Raw genomic sequence first — 22897 nt, forward strand, 5'->3', positions numbered from 1 at the left:
TTATTTTTTTGGTTTTTAACTCCCCAGCAACATGTGGCAACTGAACATGCTCACTGAGCTTTCAGAGAGTTTTACGTAGCACAGGGATTTATTTTCTCACTTCTGAAAACCTTAAAACTTGTCATACTTCCTGTTGCATTTGGTACACTTTAGCTATGTTAAGTCTCACTCTTGAAGTTCAAAAATTTCAGAATGGTAAAAATGTATATTTATCAATAACAAGAGTTATTAAACTCCTTGCAGAATGCAGTATGTGTATCGTAATACCTAGTGTGCCTTGGCTTTCCTCTTAACAGCTACAAGTTTTCAGGACACACGGAAATTAAAATTATAATAGTCATCTTGTTCGGAATGGCACTGCATTTCCTCTTAGCAGACTCATGAGTTTAGATTGGCCGTTTCATTTTGTTATTGTTTTACCCTGTACATCACTAGTGATACAAAACATCTTTTCCCCTTTTTGGTAGATCTACCTATTTTCTTCTAAATAAAGGGTACTAAACTACCATTACATGCAAACTAAATCAGTATATTTTAGAGAAAATTGGGTTCTTTGGAAAATTATCATTAAATATTGGCTGGTACATTATAAGCCAAGTGTTTCTCAACCTTGGCGACTAGAAGATGGGTGGACTTCAACTCTCAACTTCAACAACTGGTTGAGGAATTCTGGGAGATGAAGTCCACCCATCTTCAAGTCGCCAAGGTTGAGAAATACAGATTAAACTATTAATTAGAGCTAGGCCTCATGGAGCAATCTAAAAGGTATAAACAAGCTATAGAAGCTTTCAGTGCATATTTTGGAGCAATACAGAACATGGGTCTTAACCATCATATGACCCAAATCCAAGTGTCAAATACAACCTATAAACCTACATGATTTTGCTCATGTTATTTAGCGTATCGTTGAATGCCATTTTACAAGTGACTAACTCTTGAGGAGTTGGAAAGCAGTCTTCTGAATTGTAACACCTAGTACCTAACTGTCAACTGGCCCTGAAGGGGTTGAACTAACACTCATTTTAGTTAGGAAATTATTTTTTCCATGTCAGTTAGGACAATGTGGCAATGCTGCTTCTTCTGAAGTTACATATTATTGGTTCCTATTGCTGCTTGCTGCTGCTTTTCTATTTTTAATTACAATTTTATAGGTTCTTATTTACATGACTTTTTTTGAATTGGGACTAGAAGACAGGAAACATCTTTTAAGTAAAAACAATAGGTTTACACGTATCTGTGACCATTCTATTATATAAAAATAAACCCGAGTTTTTCTCCCTTCCTCCGCCTCAGTTTTAATAGCATGTGAAAAGCACAATTACTATTAATGAGTTTCACATACAAATAAGAGATAATGTGGAGCTCGACAATCACATTTTCTTATAATTAATACAGAAAAAGTGAAATAAGGTAGTGATTGGACAGTATCGGATCAGAAAGCAAAAACAGAAAGACAAACAAATTTAAATACCTCCCAAAACATGTAACATTAGCATTTAGCCCAAAATCACCATTCATCAAAACTTAACAGCATGTTTCATGGAATACACTACTTATATTAAATACATCCCTATCTGCAAACGGAATAGAATCTCATTCAAAGCGATGGCTTTATAAAAGATTCTTAAATACAGCTAGTCCTCAACTTACATCAGCTTGTTTAGTGACCGTTCAAAGTTACAATGGCACTGAAAAAAATGGCTTATGACTGTTTTTCACACTTATGACCATTGCAGCACCATGATCACAGGATCAAAATTCTGGCATTTGGCAACCAACTCATATTTATCAATGACGGTTGCAGTGTCTGAAGGTCATGTGATCACCTTTTGCAATCTTCTGACAAGCAAAGTCAGTGGGGAAGCAAGATTCACTTAACAACCATGTTATTAACTCAATATTGCTTAACACATTGTAAGCCGCCCTGAGTCTCCGGAGAAGGGCGGCATATAAATCAAATTAAAAAAAATAAATAAATAAGTGCAGTGACAACTGTGGCAAGAAAGGTCGTAAAATGGGCCAAAACTCACTCAGCAACTGTCTCATTTAGCAACAGAAATTTTGGCCTCAATTGTGATAAGTTGAGGGCTACCGTAACTGCACCTTTCAGAATTCAAAACATGAAGATGGGGACACAGATCAGACTGAATGTGGCAACTGTCTATTTTTGGACTTGCTGTTATAATAAATTTTAAAAACTAACGTTAGGAGAGTTCCTCATTTCATTCCCACAAATCAGAATAAACTTTAAAAGCAGTGCAATTTATTTAGTGGGGATACAGCCTAGAAGCATACTTTTTATCCTTTCCCCCAAAAAAATCCCAAGGCTTTAAGTGACTTAAAAAAAAATTATCTTCCAGTTTATAGAAAGCTCCCTTACACCCACCAGGAAATACTACTTATTCATCTTGCAAATAGATGAGTGTGTTTTATAAAGTGGTTTCCTCCACGTGTCAGTATGCAACAATCTTATCTTTTGGTTTGATATGAATTTCTTGTTTTGAAAATAAGTGACACTCTGTTTCCATTCCAATTCTAGCACAAATCTTGAGCAAAGTATTAATCCAATACACATCGTATTCTCTCCCGTGTAATCCCGGATATAATAGAAAAGAATGTCACAGGCTTTCTTCCTCTTTTTAAGGTTGTTTTGCCGGCACCAGTGACAAGAGATTCTGGCTTGAATCATGAATAAAGAGAAATTGTAGTTAAATCTGATAGCATACAATTTAGTTTTTATGGGATAACATACACATCATCAAATGACTGCTAGAAAAACAATGACTTCTTCTTCAAGGCATTTGTTGAGATCACAAAATTCAGGTAATGCTAATCTGTAGGGATAACTAAAATTAGTTTTCTGGTCTCCTCATTCTTTATGTTACAATTACTAAATTATTTTACAAAATGCCTTGTTTCTGATGGGCAGGCAACTGTGAAACATGACAACTGCAAGTCCTTAAGGTTGTTGCTCTCTACAATTAAAAGAAACCTCATGTTCTAATTTGAATTCAAGTGGTTTGAAAATACAATAAGGGGTGTGTTTTTTTTTCCTTTCTCCAACAAATTTAAGAACTTCTGATGCCAGGGAGATCTCTCAGCACTAGTCACAATTTGTGAATGAACTATTATAACATTACCATTGACATTAAGCTTAAAAAAAAAAGATGAAATGACAGTGGAGACTGATTAGCTTAGAAAATTGGCAGGAGAGTCAGCACCAGAAATGGTTCATAAAGCAACAGTCCCATTGGCTCCTCAGTACATAACTCAATCAAGAGCCTTGACATAATATTATGATAAGACTTACTATATAAATTAACACACACGGAAGGGAACAGCCCTGCACTAAGAAGAAAAAACCAGCATGTGCAAGACAATACATTATAGACTTATGTTTTAATATATAGCATGTTATTTTAAAGATTTAATTCCAGGACAAGCAACATAAAGCTTCTACATTTCTTACAAACTCTCACATAGGAGCATCTTGTCTTCACAACAAGAAAAACCTCATATATAAGGGAGATATAACATGAACATGAAACAAAAGGAAAGTTAAAAAGCAGCCCTATCTTTTTAAAGAAAAATATTCCTGCATCAATGTCAACTTCTACATCTACAATCTTTCAATCAATTTAGAAGAAATGGCTTTCAATTTTTCTAATGAACTCAGAATAATCACTGTGATGATCAGAAATCGTGCCAAACCGTATTTTTCTAACCACAGATAAGAACTGTTTCCATGGCTTAAGATTCCAGCCTACCATTCAAGTACTTAGCTCCCTAAACTGGTTCCTACTTCATGGCACAGCAGTTTGAAGTGAAGCACAACAGCTCAAACTCTTATCTGAGAATTCAGATATGACAATAATACAGCTCATACAAATCAATGTCAAAGTGTTCTTTTTCCCCGTTTCAAAAGCTCCTCTAATGAGTCTATAAAATGGCTTTTGTTCAAATCATGATTTCATTTGTAACGTACATCTCCATTTCCCTGTATAATAACTTAAAATGAGTTACATTAAAAACTAAAAAAAGAGTACACGTGTAACAGCAAACAATATAAAGACAACTTAAAAGGTGTCTGTAGTAATGTTGCCTGGACCCATACATATCATTAAGCCAATAATAGGCTTTAACTGAACCATGTTCAACCACGGTGACCTGTTTCACATAAAATGCTAAATGTGGGCAAAACATCAGTGCAAGAGGTCAGTTCACATCGCTGATAACTGTTCTTTCCCTAGCTTTAGCTATGAGAAAATAGGCTACTCAAAAAATACTTTTAGCTCTGGCTACAGCCATGGTTTCTTTCAGCCCCATCCACAATATGGCACCAGCAAATTATTCTGAAAAAATGTAGCTTTTGACTGAGAAATGAGTTACCCATCAATTTAAAATTTAGAAATCACACTAGCTAATTTCATGTATTAGGCTAAGCCAAAATTAATCATATGACCCCATGAATCTAGAACTGAGTTTAAGAATGTCAATGAAGATTATATGGTTTATATGTGAATTCATTTAAATGCAACTTTCCAAATTTAAAGTATTTTCACTTATGGACACAGTTAGATTGTCCTCTTCTGCACTGGTAATTTGTTCCTAGCACTGTATAGAATCAAAGTCATCTTACCCATGGAAATTCTACAAGCATATTTTTTTTCAACGTCTTATTATTAAAGACCTTCTCCTATATAAGAGGAATGGTCTATAGCAGGAATAGCCAACATTTTCCAGGCGTATTTGGAAGGGGACACATTTAATAAGGTGGATGGAGTTAGGACAAAAAATAAAATTATTTCATTTTCAAAATTAAGGGAAAGTTAAATATAAATTATTACTCCTCGGTCACCTATTATGGCACATTAAAAACTAAATCAGGCTGCCAGCTTTTAAAGGTCACAGAATATTACATCCCAGACTTTTGGGGTCCCTATATAGCCCTGTGTTCAGTTTGTATATTTTAATCAACAAGATTTCAATGATACGAGGTTTCTAAAAGCCTTGTTCTAGCATTCGGAATCTCATATAATTTTCCTGACCCAGATATTTAGTAAATACACTAAGGTCTCTTGGCAATTTCCATTTAAAATCAAAATTAAAATCTAAGATATTAAAACAATTTAAAGCAATACTTAAAAGAATATCAGTAATTACAAACTTGTTTAGATGGTGTGTTTTCATGCTTTTTAAAAAAGCCAACGAAGAGGTCAGCTCCTTTTAACTCAGCAAAGCAGGCATTCCAAAGAACTGAGCTAGCAATAGAGAAGGCTTGTTTTCAAGTCACAGCAAACTTCCTCAAATGATCTCAATGAGTGGATATTGGCAGGTGTGCGCAGGGCACTGTGTTCATTCAGGAAGTCCAAATGCAAGCCATACACAGCTTTCAAGATAACCCCCAGCAATGTTTTTAGTACAGGTACTGAGGTTTTAGTACTGGTCTGAGGTTTTTCCAGACACAAAACTGAAGTTTTCTCAAAGGCAGCAAGGAGTCATCAGTGCTTGTACCACAGTTTACCCTCTTTGGTCTTTGGGAAGATAGGCTCAAAAATATGTAAAGCATTAAAATTATGGAAACCGTTTTTCAATGAAATACAGTAACATTTTGATCACATGGCCTTAGAATCATAGTGCCTAGTAGTACCCAAATGAGACTATGATCTATAATAAGTGGTTATTTGATTTTAACAATAATTATATGTTTATTAGTCAAAAGCCAAGTACCCATCAACACACACCAATACTGAGAATCTTCTAACTTTAAATGCAAAAGTTATATCAAAGTTACTACACTGCTGGCAGTCTGTGTAGCCAATTACCAATGTAATGAAAATAAGAATTAAAAAACCCAATAAAATCCTATTATCATTTCAGACACAATTTCTAATTCTAAAGGATCAGTGCTTATTAGTAGTATAGACACTCTTAGTACTAATTTCATTCGATTCACTTTTAAACATTTCCATGTTTCCCTTATTAAGTTTAGCCTCAACACTAATAATACAGAACAAGTATTGAGTCTAAAATGAACATTTTATTAAAGCATCATTTTAAACGAATTCTAAGCTAATAGCAGCCAGTTTTGTAAATTCTGTTTATGAAATGCTATTTAAAAAGTTACAAGATATGACCTACTTCAGAACTGTTTGTATTAACTATTCATTCTGAAATTATTTTTTCTAGATGCCCTACAATTTCAGTGAAAACCAAGCAAGAATTGATCAAAAATTCTAAATTTCTAGATTTGGCCCTGTAGTCAAGGCCAAAAATCTGCTATTGTTACTGATGTTTACTTCCAACCGAGAAATCCCATGGTATGTGATATCAATATTGCATGTAAGAGTAGGTAAGAATTCATAGATAGGTTCAGACACTGCACTGAGCCATCAGGCTCAGAGAATAAACTAAAGTAAGGGTGCTAAACTCAAGGCCCGGGGGCCAGATCTGGCCCGCAGGGTGCTTACATCTGGCCCGCGGGGCTGCCCTAGAAACAGCAAAGGACCGGCCCGCAATGCCTCTGGTAGTGAAAAAGGAGCTCGTGAGGGCCACGCATGACGCTCCCAGGCTCCGTTTTTGGCTGCAACAGCCTTGCCCCCCACCTCACCCGTGAGCTCCGTTTTCACTGGCAGAGGGCGACAGGAGGCCGTCACGGCTGAAAATGGAGCTCGGGAGCCCATTTTCACTGCCAGAGCGCTCGGGCCACCACAAATGCCGACACGAGTGACATAAAGCTGGCCACGCCCACCCTGAGGTCAAACACAACTCTGATGCGGCCCTGAATGAAATTGAGTTTGACACCCCTGAACTAAAGCCTAAGCCATTCACCTGGTTATAAACCACAACTGCTACTTTTACTAAGCCAAGAACCAAGCGCTTTACAGATAAATGTGAAAAACAAACCTAGTCAGAGATTGAATTCATGTACTGCTGAACTATAAACCACAATTTGTACATCACAATTGTTATATACACACGTTAAGTAAGTCAAAACCAGTCTACATTATTAGCATGTTTGTGAATTTTTTGTATTATGTTTTTAGAGTTCTGTTAATTACTTTTAAGTCTATTGTAGCCTCCCTAGCCCCACACAACAGTCATTAAACTGTGTAATGCTTCTATAGTAACTGCACATTAAAGGTAGTGATCTTGGTTTCTTTAGCATGAGACAGATAAACTAATGAGTAACCACAAATACTGCCAAGTTAATCAGACTTTCTTCTAAGTCTCTAGATCAGGGCTAGCAATGGGAACCAACCAATTATGCAACGCAATGCTATATGAAAACAGGAATTAATCTATTTCATTTCTTCTTTTTTGTACTACCATTCCTTTCTAAACATCCCAGTCATTTATCACTTGAACCTAGGATTAGATAAGATAAATAATAAAGTTAAGCCTTACAAATAAATACAATTTAAAAAATGTTACTTTCATCTTTATTTTTCAAATCTTGATAGAATGGAGGAACGTGTGGTCTGAATCTGAATCTAATCCAATCCCTTCTCCTTCATTTCAATATGCTAACATGCATATCAATTACCTGAATTCAAAAATCATTTTTATTTACATACCATCTTAAGTATGTCCCTCTTAGAAATGTGAAAAAAAAATGTAGTATTTTATAGTTTCATTATCCCTAAAGGTGTACACACACACACACACATATATATATATATATGTACACACACAAGTATAATTTCCATATACTTGCTCCTACTTATTGTCATAAACTTTTCAAATAAGATAATTAGTCTCCGCCATTAATGAAATGCAAAAATGCTAAAGAGTGATTGGTTTTTGCAGCAAAAACATATGTGAACCAATATGGTAAGCATTTTCAATTTTTGTTAACACCTGCTGTATGGTGAGCATCTTTACAAGTATGAAGTGTAATGCAAACATACATTACCCAGGTATTTTAGGTTACCAAGACCAATTATAGCTCTCTGATGAGCATACCTTTCAGCGTATTAGCAGCTCTAAGAAATCTGTGCAGTTTCACCTAAATATACAGAATTGTTCCAATCTGCTCCAAGTTGAATCAAATTTGGAAAAAAAAATACAGTTCTATTTCAGAAGAATTAATGGAACAGTCAGCTTATTTCTATTTGTCCTATTCTCCTCTTGTTTGTCTACCATCTTCCTAGAATTGTAAACCCATTTAAACAGATTATTATATTACAGCAGCAGATATGCTGGCAACATTGCATAAAATAGAGAATTTTTATAATAATATAAATGCATTTTTAAGAAATAAAGTTCAAGTAGTTAATCTCTTTTTGCTCCTAGTGCAAAACTATCAAATTAAAGTATTGCAAACATTGATGAAAAGTAGTAAGAACTCAGCAGATAAATGAAATATTTACCTTTTAATAGACTAACATAGCAAATACCAGATCAACAGTACAGCTTAATAAGTGTTTATTACCTATATTTTTAAAATAAAACTACAAAGTCCAGTTATAATTAAGGTAAACTGAACTCTCATTCCCTCAATTTCTGTTATTACACATAACACGTTTTTATTAAATGTCCCTACACTAAAGCAGAGGTTCAACTTTCTCTTGCAAGAAAATAATTTATTTGCCTTGTAGAATAAAATGGATTGTTTAAGCAATAAAAAAAATGAAAAAAATGAATTGTAATTATTGTATTTGTTTGTGCAGCCAGTGATTCAAGATGAAAAAGGGTCAGGTCCTGTTGGAAACAGGCGCTGTATCAAACTTGAAAAGAATCACTTATTCTCCAGGAGTCACAGAAACAAAAATAAATGTATTTGTCTGACAAGGCGGGTGGGGGTTGAATTACACGACACACAGTATTGTGTCCACCGAATCGACTTCAGGCTTAACCAGCAAAATAAAATCCGTGTTAGCACAAAATGCACCTCTGCCTCTTTTGTTTCAAGGCACAATGCATCTAGGGCAGCCGGTCTGCGAGATGATCTGCTCCTGCTGAACCTTCCTCAAGGTCACAGCCAATTTCAGCTGTGGAATCCGAATAATCATCAAAATAATAATAAAGATTTAAAAAAAAAAAAAAAGTCAAAAGTGGCAGGGATGCGCTGGGTTAGGGCTGGTAGGAAAAGCAGAGTGTAAAAGTTTATGAGCTCATCAGGATTGTTGTACCATTACATCAGAGGCAATTATAAATGGCCAAGAGCAGGAGATGGGGAGCCAATCAGATCACAGATAGGATGTCAACCTAAGACCAACTGTCTCCTGGCTTTGACAGAAGGATTTTACCTCCATAATTCAAATCCCAAACCAAAGCAATCTGCACTTACTACTCCCAATCACTGAACTGTTTACCAGCACTGCCAGGCAAAAGCTGAAGGCACCTGGCGATCTCAAAAGGTTATCCAGAAAATGGCTCCGGCCAGCCTGGACAAGAGGAAGTGTCCAAGGAGGTCCCTTTGCCCTCTTCTTTACCCCCCTGGCACCTCGCAGGGCGCTCAAGCCGACCCACCCCAAGTGGGTGGGGGGGAGAGAAAGAGGGAGATGGCAGAGAGCAGAGCCCCACCGACTTCGCCAGCCCCCCAAGCAGCTCCACACACCCTCTTTTCTTTCCCCCCCAAGGCAGCAACAGGGAGCTATTTTTTGCCACCCCACCCCTCCCACCCCCAGAGGTGGCGGCGGTCAGCCTTGCCTGCCTTCTCCCCCCCACCCCATCCCCAGGAACCCCCACCCCCGACAGGCTCGCGGCGAGGAACAACCGAACAGAAGGCCCCCCCCTCAGAAAGACCTGCCACTAAGGCTGGAGAAGGGAGGAAGGGAAAGGCAGAGAGGCAGCCATTTTAGAGACAGAGGAAAGAGAGGCAGACAATGGCAGCTCGCTAGCGATGTGGGCCTGGGAAAGCCCAGACGAGCCCGGCCCCACGGAAGAGGCCCCCCAGCCCCGCAGAGAGGCAGGCTCCCCTCCTGGCTTTCGCTCTCGGCCCTCTCCAGCCGCCGCCGCCCCCACCCACCCCCCCAGCCGACGGCCCAGGGGCGCCCCGGCACCCCCTTCTCCCCCGCGCCCGAGTTTTTACCTGTTGGCTCCTGGCGAGCGACTGTCCCCCGGCGGCGCTGCTGCTCCCGGGGCTCATGGGCGCGTGGTGGCTCCTTTGTTGGCTTCCCGGGCCGGCTGCCGCCCAGCCCTGGCCGGTGCCCCCGCTGTATTGAGAAGCAATGTCCGGTGCGGCCGGGGCCTTGGCCGTCGCTCCGCCGTCCTGGGGGCCGCTGCCGTAATCGGCCCCTGGGTACCCTTGATAACCCCTAGTCGAGCTAGGGGAAGTGAGCAGCTGGTTGAGGGTGGGGGTCGACGTGGGTTGCGGGGAAGGGCCCCCGATGCTGCCGCCTCCTGCGCCGCCGGCCGAGGGCCCCATGGCCCCGAACCGCTGCTGCTGGAAAACCGTAGCCGGCGGTTTCGCCCCGGCTTGAGCGGGGCTTTGAGCGTTTCCCCGGGGGGAGCTCAGGGCGTAGGCCTGAGGGGGAGGCGGGTAGGCGCCGGCGCTGCGTCCGGCGGCGGGGTAGTAGTTGTTGTACTGGTGGTTGGGGAAGCCGTGCTCCGCGCTGCCGACGCCATGCGAGTTCTGGGGAGGGGGCGGCCCCTGGGGGGGCCCCGCGGGCCCCGAGTACGGCTGCTCCAGGCCTCCGCTCTGCAGCGCTGCCATGCCAGGGCTTTGTTGTCCGCCATGTTGGTGGAAAGCAGCGGCCGCGACGACGGCCGCAGCCGCCTGGGCGCCTCGACCGTAGGGTTGCCCGAACCCGTAGGCTGGCGGGGCTAAGGCGGCCGGATGAGTCGGGGGCGGCGGTTGCTGCTGCTGCTGCTGTGGCTGCGGCGTCCCCACCCCGTCGCTGCTGTTGCTACTGCCGCCGCTACCACTACCGGGCGGCTCCGGGAGGTTATTGTTCAGGGTGGCGACGGGCCTAGGGCCCGGGTTCCCGTTGGGGCTCTTCAGGTCGGGCTCGGCCCCAGCGCCCCCGCCATTGCTCTCGGCCCCGTCCTGCAGTTCCTTTCCCGGGGGACCTTCACTTTCCGACTGCTTCTCGCCGCCGCGCTCCGCCGCCTCGCCCCCCGCCTCCTCCGACGAACAATCCCGCTGCTGCGCCTCCGCTTTCTTCAGCTCGGACGGAGCCGGGGCACCCAAGCTGCTGGCGGCGGCGGCGGGGGCCACCTGAGCGGCCATGATCCCCCCTCCCCAGCCAGCCAGCCCACCCCCCCCCGCCCGACCTACTCCCCGCCTGGCCGGCCGGCCGGCACAAGGCCTCACCGCTCTTCTCCTCCTCCTCCTTTCGTCCTCCCCGCTCAAGCGGCGGCGGGCTCCGCGGGACAACGGGGTCTCATTCCTCCCCCGGCGCGGCGAGCTCCGGCGGGCTGGACGCGGGTGCGAGGGGCCTGGCCCCGCGGTGCCTCCTCGCTCAGTTGCAGCCGGCGAAGAAAGGGGAGAGGAGGAGGAGGAGGAGGAGGAAAGGGGGAGGGGAGCAGGACGGGGCTCCCGGTGGGGGAGAGGAGAAAGGGAAGGGGGGCACAGCGGGCGAGGAGACGCCGGACGGAGCCCCTTGCGCGGAGCCGGGCCGAGAGGCGAGACCGAGACAAGCCGAGTGGCGGCGGCTTCCGACTCTCGTCCGCCGAGTCCTGCTCACTCCGACACGAGGCTCAGCACTGCCATTTTACCCAGCGCCGCGGCAACTTGCCAAACCCGGAGTGGAATCTGGCGCGGAGCGGAGCGCCCTTTCCCCTCCCCCCTCACAAAGGAGGAGCTGCCAGGCCCTGGACGCTTTCAACTCAGCACGGCTGAAGCTGGAAGCGAACAGCCCGCCGGCCGCTCGCAAAACCTGACACGGAATTGCCGGCGGAGGAGCCGAACTCGAGCTTTTCGAAGCCACAAAAGGAAGCTTCGCTGCTGACAAAACAGCCAAGATGGACCGGGGGAACCTTCGCTTCGGAGGACAGCGGAGGCAGCTCCGGGCCCGCCCGCTCCCAGTAACCCTCCGAGGGAAGCGGCAGCCGCTTGCTCTCTCTTTTTTTGCAAAGCGCACAAAGCCTCCCGTCGCTAGGAAAGTCCAGGACTCGGTAGCTTTAAGGGCAGGAGGGATTAAGAGACGCCGCATAAAGGCCGGAGAGATGAACTGCCAGAATAGATCAAAACTTCAACCAGAGCCCTGCTGGATGGAGCAGGAGTGGGAAAGTTCACTCTACTTGTGATGCTCACTGTAATAACTTGGGAAAACCGGGTGATGGGTGGCACTGTTCCTTCAGAAAAGGCGGCAGGCGTCGAGCATGTTCAAAAGAGGATGGATTTTAGTGGTGCAATTAATACCTTTTGGGCCACTGGTGTTCGTTTGTATAATTCGCAAGACAGAGTGAACTTCAGTTAATCACGGGGCAAGTTCACACCAACAGTGTGAGCCAAAAAACGTTAACTGCCAGCGTAGATGGTTCAGTGTACTCTGCAAACTGGATCTTGGGGAACATTGGTCAAGGTTTTAATTCAAGTAAACACACCAAGAAATAAATTTACATTTCTTGTGACTATCCTTAATGCTGCAGGGAGCATGCCTTGTGCAGCCTAAGTTTCTTTCACCTGAGCAATATGCGGGTCCAGAGGACAACAGAATAATAAATTATGTGCAACATGTGCGGTTTATATCTACTCAGTTGGTGTTTGATGCCCAAATGTGTACCCTTGTGCTGAAGGACCATACACCACCAAATCTATTAGGTTACTTATATGCCAAGTCCAGGTTATGGCTGAACTTGCAGCAACATACAAACCTAAAAAGAAGTTGGATCTGATTGCCTTGATTTCCACCAACTACTAGGCATTCAGTCCATCAAGATTCAGTGATTCACGGGTTAGCTCATTGTATGAACACAGCCTCTGTGATGAATAGCAGAAATATACAGATTTAAAATTTACAATTAATAAAACAAAAATTCCAATGATTCTAGCAAGCATACTGGTGGCACAAAAGAAAAAGGCAACACACGGAACATGTTTAATCGTGCCAATATGAAAATTCCATTTAAACTACCAAACAATGCAGTAAACATGAAACCAATATCCCTTCATTAAGTTTCCCAAATCAAATCCACCCACCCTATAGGTGTTATTTCCAGTTTTGGCCTCAAAATTGCTTACTGTTTTATCTTTCATTCTTTATCTTACATTCTACCTTTGTGGCCTACTTCATTTTTGATAATTCCTAACTATTCAGTTGATGAATCACATTCTGTTAGCCACACGCCTGAAATACTATGACCTGTGCAAGTAATTCCAGATGTTTGTTCTTCTACCCATTATCTTATGAATGAAAATATTGTAACTTGACTCCTTTTAAATGTCAAGTTTTGAATTGCAACCCTGAAGGACTTTCCACACCTTTGATTCTAGCAGCCCAGAGGTGGACGCAATAGACCACATACACAAAACAATTTCCTAAGTTCTCATTTGTTTTGTGGCGTGTCAAATTAACAACCCAATTATTTTATATTCAAGTAAAATTATCTCTTCCACTTGCCCAATCCATTCCTTTCATGCAAATATGTAAACTGTAGGATTCGAAAATCCTAAGACAACCTTGGGAAGGCATGCACAAATTGACTAGTCAAGATTTTTGGTCTTCCCTTTTCAAAACTGTTGATTTCGTACACATGCATGCAGAGGGTGACAACAGAGCACTGTGTGTGTGTATGTGAATAGATAGCATAAAAGTCAGGACAAGAACTTGAAGAGAATTGGTAAATCAGACAAAGGCCCTACAGTGCCCATCATCTTGTTTTCTACAATGCTGCCCCTCGCCAGATGCCCATCCATAAGCACGCATAAAGGCAACACTCCCTTCCTACTCTTAATCCCCAGCAATTGTTGTTCAGGAGCAGGCAGTCTTAAGAACTTTGGTGGCAATATATATAACCATTGTCATGGGGATGGGAGGAGATGCACTGCTCTAGTGATGTCATAAGGAGCTTGCCAATGCTATACATCCCTTCAACACTAGTGCACCCATAGTCCCTATTAGAACTGCCTTGCTAGCAGCAGTGTGCATCAGCCAGAGGCTCACAGTTGAGCCCACTGGAGAATTGTTGGTAATGGAGAGAGATTTAGAGACTTAAAAACAACAGTAGGATGACACAGGTATCAAAATAAAATTACTATCCAGAAGAAAATTAGGAAATGAGCCCACCCTTCAGAACAAATGTAATATTACCAAACGTCTTGAGAATTGCCATGATAGCATTAATTGATGTTTCTGATCAGCTGACAAACCAACCATCATACCACTCTAATCAGAACTTCTATTAATGCTTCAGAACTCTTGTTTTCATCAAGTAAGCGGGCTTGGCTATTGACACTCCATAATCTTCTATATTTTGTAGTCTTGTTTAAATGTTAGTAGAATCAGATCTTTCTCCCTTTCATTCTTCATTCTTTAGACAAGCCATCAAGGGATGTAAGATACTTTCATCAACATTCTAGAATGTAAAAGTTGCATTCTACTCAGCTCTCTCAAAGCCTCATCCATATTATCTTTAATTTCTTTTTTATAAGCTGTAAACAAATAACTGGTTAATCTTTTGTTCAATTTTTTTGCACTTGAAATCCTACAATTAGTAATTCTTACTTCCCTCAGGACTTATTTTTCAAACAGTACCTTACCAACCTGAGGAACAGGCTGTTTCTTCCTTCCTGGGGCATTCCTCGATCTGCAGACAATGGCACTTCCCAAATTACTAACCCAGCAAGGACTGGGGTTCAGTGTCAAAGCACATGCTTTGCACACAAAGGCTGGGTGCTACGGCATAATGTGGTTTGTTTGATTTGGGCTTGGTGTGGTTTACAGCTAAGAAGGGATTGTGAACCCAGCTGTGACTTACTTAACAAATCATGGTCAACCCATGTGTTGTACAGGAAGTTAGGCAAACCCATCCCACATCAGGGAAAATAGGCTTATAGGAAACCTTGGGAAGCTAACTTGCTAGGGTATTAGTATAACGCAACTGTGGTCCACTTTGGTGCAAGACCATCTTTTCTATTTTGGGAATGTTAACTCTTACCTGATGTTCATCTATAACCTTCTGTTTCTCCAGACCCAACTAGCGAGACAATTCCAAGAAAAAATATATGATGGAACAGGAGTTTTGATGTCATATATTGACAAACATCTGCAACAATAGCTATATATTACCACCAAGATCAGAGACCTGGCACCAATGAATAACATTTGTTGAGGGACAGCATCAAGAAAGGTCCCATGTCCTGCCAGGTGGGCCCCTAGTATGTGTGCAGGACTGTTAAAAACAGATGCAGAGCTCGGGGGTAGGTTCTACTTACCTTTACTACTGGTTTGCAATGGGGCCGTGCACATGCTTTGCTCGCGCATGCTCTCTCTCTTCTGCGCATGCACAGAAGCATTTTGATGACGTCGGGGTCGGTGGGCGGAACCTCCCGCCAGTTTTACTACAGGTTCAATAGAACCGGTGCGAACCGGGAGCAACCCACCACTGGCAGAGCTAGAAGGACATTTACTGATCCACAATTACAAGCACCCAATCCCAGTAGAGCATGTGGCTGCTTTAAAGAACTGAGGCAGATGATACAGTCATACACACTCTGAAGCATTACAGGGTTTTTTTTTTTTGGGGGGGGGAAACATTCGCACTTGCTTTGTATTAACTAGATTCTCACATGCTAAGTCATGATGCATTTTTTGTCTCTGTGTTGTATGAATTCACTCATAGGTTTATTAACTACGGTTCATTACTTCATGAACTCACTGACATAAAGTTCTTGATGCAGTTACTTCCGTATTCACAATTTCTACTTTGATGGTATTAAACCTTATAATTTATGGGGCTTAGCTTCAAGATGAATAGAATAGAATAGAATAGAATAGAATAGAATAGAATAGAATAGAATAGAATAGAATAGAATAGAATAGAATAGAATAGAATAGAATAATTTTTTATTGGCCAAATGTGATTTGGACACACAAGGAATTTGTCTTGGTGCATATGCTCTCAGTGTACATAAAAAGAAAAGATACGTTCATCAAGAATCATAAGATAGAACCTTGGAACTACACGGTCAATATACTGGGATGTAGCTTAACTTGGATCAGGTTGTAACCACAATCCAGCTATACAAAATAATAACTCTATCCAGATGCTTCCATCTGGGAAAGCAAAGGGAAATCATCAAAGCCATTAAAAAACAACAGTTAGAATATTTTGGACATGTGATGCGAGACCCAGAAAAATACGGCATCCTTCACTTAATCCTCCAAGGAAATATTGAAGGCAAAGGAGGTCCAGGCAGAAGAACAACATCATGGCTTCAAAACCTAAGGGACTGGTTTGGACCAAACTCAGCAGCCCTTTTTCATACGGCTGTTGATAAAAATAGGATGGCCAACATGATCGCCAACGTCCAATGACGGATATGGCACAACAAGAAGAAGATGCTTCCAACTACAGGCCAATAATCCCCTGTGAATATGACCCTAGTGAGGTGTACTTCTAAGACACAGAGTCCAGAGTACCTGAAACAGAAGGGCGTCAGGATATAATTAGCTGTCCTAACCCACCACTGAAGACAGGGTCAACACTGATTATGGCTTTCCAAGGTACCAACCCCAGGCTGAACGTAGCATGATTTGTATCTTTTAAGACTTATTTCTGACTTTGGTGGGCTGTATTTTTGTTCTTTTGCTGGTGTACATTGTTAAAAGCGTGTGCAAATTGCATTTTGGGTCAAAGGGAATTTAGAAATACTTCAGGCAATTTGAGTGGGAAAGCCAGCAGCTTAAGAGCGGATGGGAAAGATATTGAAGGCTCTGGCTCCTCCTTTCTTAGGACAGCCAGGTCTCGAATGCAAGGCACTTCGTTCTCCTCTCCTTTCATTGGATACTGAGCACATGGCCTCCAGAGCAATGCCAGCTCCTGCTTTGCTTTGATACCACAGTTCAGTTCGCTTGTGACTCCCAGATGGCAATACAGGCCACCACCACTAGGTTGGCTCCTATTAAAGTTGAGTTTCATGAAAGTGGTCCTGCCACTTAAACACAGCATCAAGGCAGTTTAGGAAACCTGGTCTAGATTAGGGTGCTAAAAAAGAGAGGAACAGGGTTTCTCTCTTTAAAACACATTTTGCCAAATGTGTGATGGCAAATGTGGACTGAATCGTTGACATGGAAACGGGATTGGAACACACTCCTGACTCCCTCCTTCAGTGTGGGCAGAGGGACAAGCACAAGCCCTTGTACACACACACACACACACAGTTAGAATTATCCCTGGCCCCTAAGCAGGCTGCAAACATGGCATGGAATCCTTACTAGGAATAGGGTTAACGTTTCAGAAATAAATGTTTCTAACCCTGAAAACAAGAGGAGGGAAAAATACAGTATTAAAGAAGGTTATGAAAAGAAGTGGGGTTGTGGGGGGGGGGTGGAAGGAGGGAAGAAAACTAGAGAGGTATACTTAGGAGAGTGCTGGGTGCTTTTTTTTTCTTTCTTTTTTTTTTTTTTACTCAAAGGCACAGCATTCTGAGATAGCAGCAGCACTGAGGAGGAGAGCCATCTATTATTTAGAATAGAGTGACTTACAAAATGTGGAATGGAATCCAGGCTCACTTGGATTATGTACTAACCCAAAATACTTGGGGGGGGGGCAAAGAGAAATGGCAAAAGTGCTGAGCTTCAGCTAATGCTGCCGTTTCCAATGGGTTTGTGTTTTGTGAATTTCCTTTCTTCCTTACTAGAATCCTGACACTTGATTTTTTTTTTTTTTTTTTTGCTTTCTCTTCCCAATATGCTTCTCATCTTGCTGGGAAAGACCAGCCTACTGAGCAAGTAACATGGAATGTATTGACTCTCCACTGGGGCAACAGCAGCTGCCAGCCTTGTGTTTCTTTTGGGGCTAAATCCCTCCCCACCCCACCCCATCCAAGATTTTTCAACCTGCCTTCTCTCCCCCACATTGATACAGTGCTGGGTTTGGGGGAGGGGAGGGGCAGGATGAGAAATTTTTTAACAGTGCAAAACTGATGTGGAGTTTGAACATAAGGCAACGATCCATTTGCGGAACGCAAACTGTAATGCTCAAAGAGTGACATGGATTTTCAAGGTGAGGGGCAATGCTGGCCCTGAAAACGTAACAAGAGGGTTTGGGGAAAGAGACCCAAGTTAAAGACCTGTCAAGAAGGTTCAAATGAATAACCGTGTTTGATTTAAGATTTTACAGTGACTGACTTCCAAAACTTTAGGCTTCATATTAAAAGACAAGAAAGTGGACTGAGCCGAAGTCAAGGAAATCTATTATTTTACCAGTCCTAGACTTGAGAGAGTCAAAACCTGGAACGGATCACGGTAAAGACAGATGGAGTGGAACCTAAGGTACAGCACATTCTGTTCCTGTAATATAAATCTCAACCTGCAGGGGTTTAAAAAGGGAATGCAAAGGAAAAGCAGGGAGAAAAGTAATAGAAGAGATCTTGGGCCAAATGTGAGAAACTCTTTTTTAAAAAAGCTATAATATATTGGTTTTGTGGCCTTCTGCATATTCTTGAAGTTAGTTGTTCAGAAATAAGATCAGTGCAACTGCAGAGGCATGTATAGTAAACACCTAGATCTGAAACGAGTGAACCTGGAGAAAAAGGGCAGCTCCGACATTTCAGAATGATAAACCTGACTAGAACAGTCAGGACCAAGAGCAGACTTGGAAAATATTTTGAATTTTAAAGAGCAAACTTATGTGGCTGGTTAATTTACTTTTTTTTTTTTACAATGACGTATTTGAAGGTTTACAAAACTGGTGCTCTGGATCAGAAAATGAACACTTTTAACTTTTTTTGTTTGGACCACATATTTCTTACCAGCATACCACCCACCTATCCAAACACTATTCTGTTAGAACTTGGGAGTCTCGCATCACCATCCAATAGCTTCAATCACCATCAATCCTGGGGACCATCACTTGCCATGGAATCCCATATCATGAGTTATAAATCTTTACTTTCAACCATGCACATACGGTATACAACAGTCTCCCTTACTCAGGCCTGTGGGCCAGGTGCGTCACACACAGGCCACGCCCACCCCGGCTCCGCAAAGGCAAAAAAAGTCACGATACGTCACGTGACGCAATCAAGTTTGACATCTGTGCCCTTACTGGTGCATTTTGTTAATAAAATCTTATAAATCGGATCTCAGTCTAAGCATGCAGAATAACAGATCTTTCTTCCAAAATGTTTACATAACTTCAAAACAAGAGAAACAGAAAGTGAGAGATGAACCTGCAACTCTCTTAGTGCATTTTTCTACTAAAGAATTAGTGTTCTCCATCCAGTCTTGATATTCCAGGCCCCGATGACCCCCCAAGATAATGGGTTATCAAGCCTAACCTATTTTATGCAAGCTGATGTCTGCTCTTGCATGGTGTAATACAGGGGTCAGCAACCTGCAGCTCTGGAGCTGCATGTGGCTCTTTCACCCCTCTGCTGCGGCTCCCTGTCACTCAAAATGTGTGTGTCACAACCGCCAATGTGCGACACCTGCCAGCACGCGATTTATTGAGCTTTTCAACCCCTGGTAGGCCAACCATGGATAAATCCAAGAAAACTACAAGAAACTACATATTCAACTACGTATGCTAGTTTTGTGGCCACTCAAGAAATAGTCAGGCATGGGAAGGGTTTTGTGGCTCCCGGTGTTTTCTTTTCTGTGGGAAATAGATCCAAATGGCTCTTTGATTGTTTAAAGTTGCAAACCCCTGGTATAATAAGAAGAGGATTCAACATGAATACTCAAAATACAAAATATGAGATGAAGGCTACTTCATTGAGACACAGTTGTCACGGCACATACATGCTTTGTTACATGCAAGTGCAAGTGCAGCTGGGCACACTTACAGTACAGGTGGTCTTCCACTTACAGTCATTTATTTAGCAACTGAAAGTCATTTACAACCAGTCTTCGCAGTTTCAATCGTTGCAGCATCCCCAGAATCACATGATCAAAATTTGGGAGTTGGCAACCAGCCTGTGTTTATGACGATTGCAGTGTCCCAGGCAGAGGTGGGTTTCAGCAGGTTCTGACCAGTTCTAGAGAACCGGTAGCTGAAATTTTGAGTAGTTCAGAGAAGCGGTAGTAAAAATTCTGACTGGCCCCGCCCCCATCTATTCTCTACCTCCCAAGTCCTAGCTGATCGGGAGGAAGTGGGGATTTTGCAGTAACTTTCCCCTGGAGTGTGGAGGGAATGGAGATTTTATAGTATCCTTTCCCTGGAGTGGGATGAGAATGGAGATTTTACAGTATCCTTTCCCTGCCACGCCCACCAAGCCACCCCCATAGAACCGGTAGTAAAAAAATTTGAAACCCACCACTGGCCAGGGTTATGTCATCAGCAATCTTCCCAGCTGTCTTTTGACAAGCAAAGTCAATGGGGTAAGCCGGATTTGCTTAACAGACACGATTCGTTTTAACTGCAGTGATTCGCTTAACAACCACAAGAAAAAAGTTTGTAAACTTGGGCATGGCTCACTTAGCATCTGCCTTGGCTAGCAATGAAAATTTTAGTCCCAATTGTGGTCGTAAGTGGAGGACTACCTGTACTTTATCCATATAGTAGGATCCACAATCTGGGTCGGTCACTGGGACCAGAGGTTTAGTCTTCCGAGCTTTTGGATTCGTGCTGGAGCCCATCCTCAGGGAACTTCTCTCTCACCAGAATGCCATTTAGCCATATATCCTGAAACCCTGTAATTAAAATGAAAGCCTTTTATCATTTTCAGTACAATGGTATTTCTTCTTACTGTTACTGATGTCCACTACTTCGTGAGAGAAAGAGAACCTTTTTATTGTCAAATAATTACTTTCATTTCCTTTCCACATTTTATATCTTATTGCTACTTATATGCAATAAGTAACCTGTACAATAATATAACTAAGGAGGTTTGTGAATGTAAATTTGAATTCTTTAGAAAAAAGAAGTATATGTTCTGTTGCACTTAACGTAAGATAAAGCATAATGTTTAATGATTGTAAATTTTATACACTGAAATATGTAAGGTTCCAACTTAACTCCAATTTCTGACTTCCATTAACAGAACTGATGGTAGAAAGAAACCATATTCAAAAAAACACACATTAAGACACATAGTAATAAAAATGGTTTGACTATATGTACTACAAATAGTTGGGATAAGACACTACACAAAGCTGTAAGCCACATACTATATATTAAAAACACAATAGTTGGTTCATAGGACTATGATTGCACTTTTAAAGTCATGATTTAGTCATGGTTACTAAATAAACTAGAATTGTCTCAATTCTTACATTAAACCATGTTCTAAATATCCAATGATTAGACAAAGTACTTTAAACCCAACTTCTCAAAATATATTATAGCTTAATATGACACAAATCTAGTTCATACTTGGGGTATAAAAAAAGTTACCCAATTCATTCATCGCGCTAAATCTACCTGTTATAGTTTATAATGCATGATTTGTAGCTTAGCATTATTGGGAACTACAGCCACTGCAGCGTATGCTGCACATGGTCATTAAACAGTGCCTTAATACAATACGAAGCAATGTTGAAAATGTTATTGTATGATCCCAACATATCAATAGAGTTGACTAAATGACTCTGTCACATTCCCAGCTTAACAAACACGTTGAGGGGGGAAAAATCTGTATTATCATTCTTTATATACCATCCTATAGTCAAAGTCATTCAGGTGGCTTTCAGTTTTTTAAAAACAAATGCAAATGTAACACGAAACCCAGGAGAGGATGCAATTGTCAATAAAGACAAGCAAATTAAGAAAAATACAGCTGGTGTCCACCAGAGGGGTTTTTTTTAATGTTTTCTTTTGCCACGTTTGAATATGTTTGCAAGAAAGGATTTCCCCTCCCCCAAGATTAATTCATGCAATTAAAAAAAAAAGCCTGAACCCCAGCACTGAGTGATGGTAGTCATTGACAAATAAGAATAAATTATGATAGAATAGCCCACCTTCATTTTCTCTACCAATATTTTGGCCAACTCAGTATCTGATCTGGACTCTTAACGTATTGGCTCACTCAGTTTCCTCTTTCAACATTGCTTTTGAAGCACGGTGTATAAACATCCATTTGAACAGAAGACAATGAAGAAGAAACCCAAGCCACACTATATGCTGTATTAAACTGAGTGTATTTCACCACTTTATTTTTTTTTTCATATTACACTACATGCTACATATGCGAACATCCAGAAAATAAAGCGTATTTTCAGTTATAAGAAAGACAGTTGTTGCTTAATGGAATGTCTAATAATAGATGAAAACTAGCATTACTTTGTAAAATGAGACACCAATTTGAAATCCCCTTGAAAGCAGACTTGCTGCAGATTGAAGTGCTGAACAATTTCACACACACTAGACCAGGGGTCTCCAACCTTGGCAACTTTAAGCCTGGCGGACTTCAACTCCCAGAATTCCCCAGCCAGCTTTGGAAGTCCGCCAGGCGTTGAAGTCCGCCAGGCTTAAAGTTGCCAAGGTTGGAGATCCCTGCACCCAACCACCATGTTGGTTTAAGGCAGTATTGACTACTTTTATACTATTTTCATAACTACTAAGTTAAATGGCAATGTATGGATTCCAAAACAAATCACACTGTGGCCATTTTAATACCAAATATATAGAGCAGTGTAATTAACTAATGATGTGCAGTCTGTACACATTTGGGAGGTATTTTGCATTGCCTTGATTGAACATGCAGAGGAAACTGTGCCACCTAGTTTTAATTTTTATCCTCATAATCATCCTATTAAATGGATTAGGTCAAAGCTTCCCAGCTGAAAGTGAAAACATGAATTAGTTTTCCACATTTTGCTTTTAGTGGAATAGGAAAAGTCAT

At 41.8% G+C, this 22897-nt stretch overlaps 1 protein-coding gene across 1 annotated transcript in view; it reads right to left on the reverse strand.

The window, feature by feature from the left end:
- Nucleotides 1-11176, reverse strand: part of ARID1A (AT-rich interaction domain 1A) — a 92143-nt gene extending 80967 nt beyond the window's left edge. Inside the window, exon 1 of the mRNA XM_070949897.1 lies at nucleotides 10037-11176. Within this exon, the coding sequence (XP_070805998.1) occupies nucleotides 10037-11176 (1140 nt within the window). The remainder of the gene's footprint in view (nucleotides 1-10036) is intronic.
- Nucleotides 11177-22897: the final 11721 nt, after the last annotated feature.

Source organism: Pituophis catenifer, unplaced genomic scaffold, assembly GCF_029215685.1.
Source record: "Pituophis catenifer annectens isolate HBS135680 unplaced genomic scaffold, rPitCat1.0.hap2 SCAF_9, whole genome shotgun sequence".
Lineage (NCBI taxonomy): Eukaryota > Metazoa > Chordata > Lepidosauria > Squamata > Colubridae > Pituophis > Pituophis catenifer.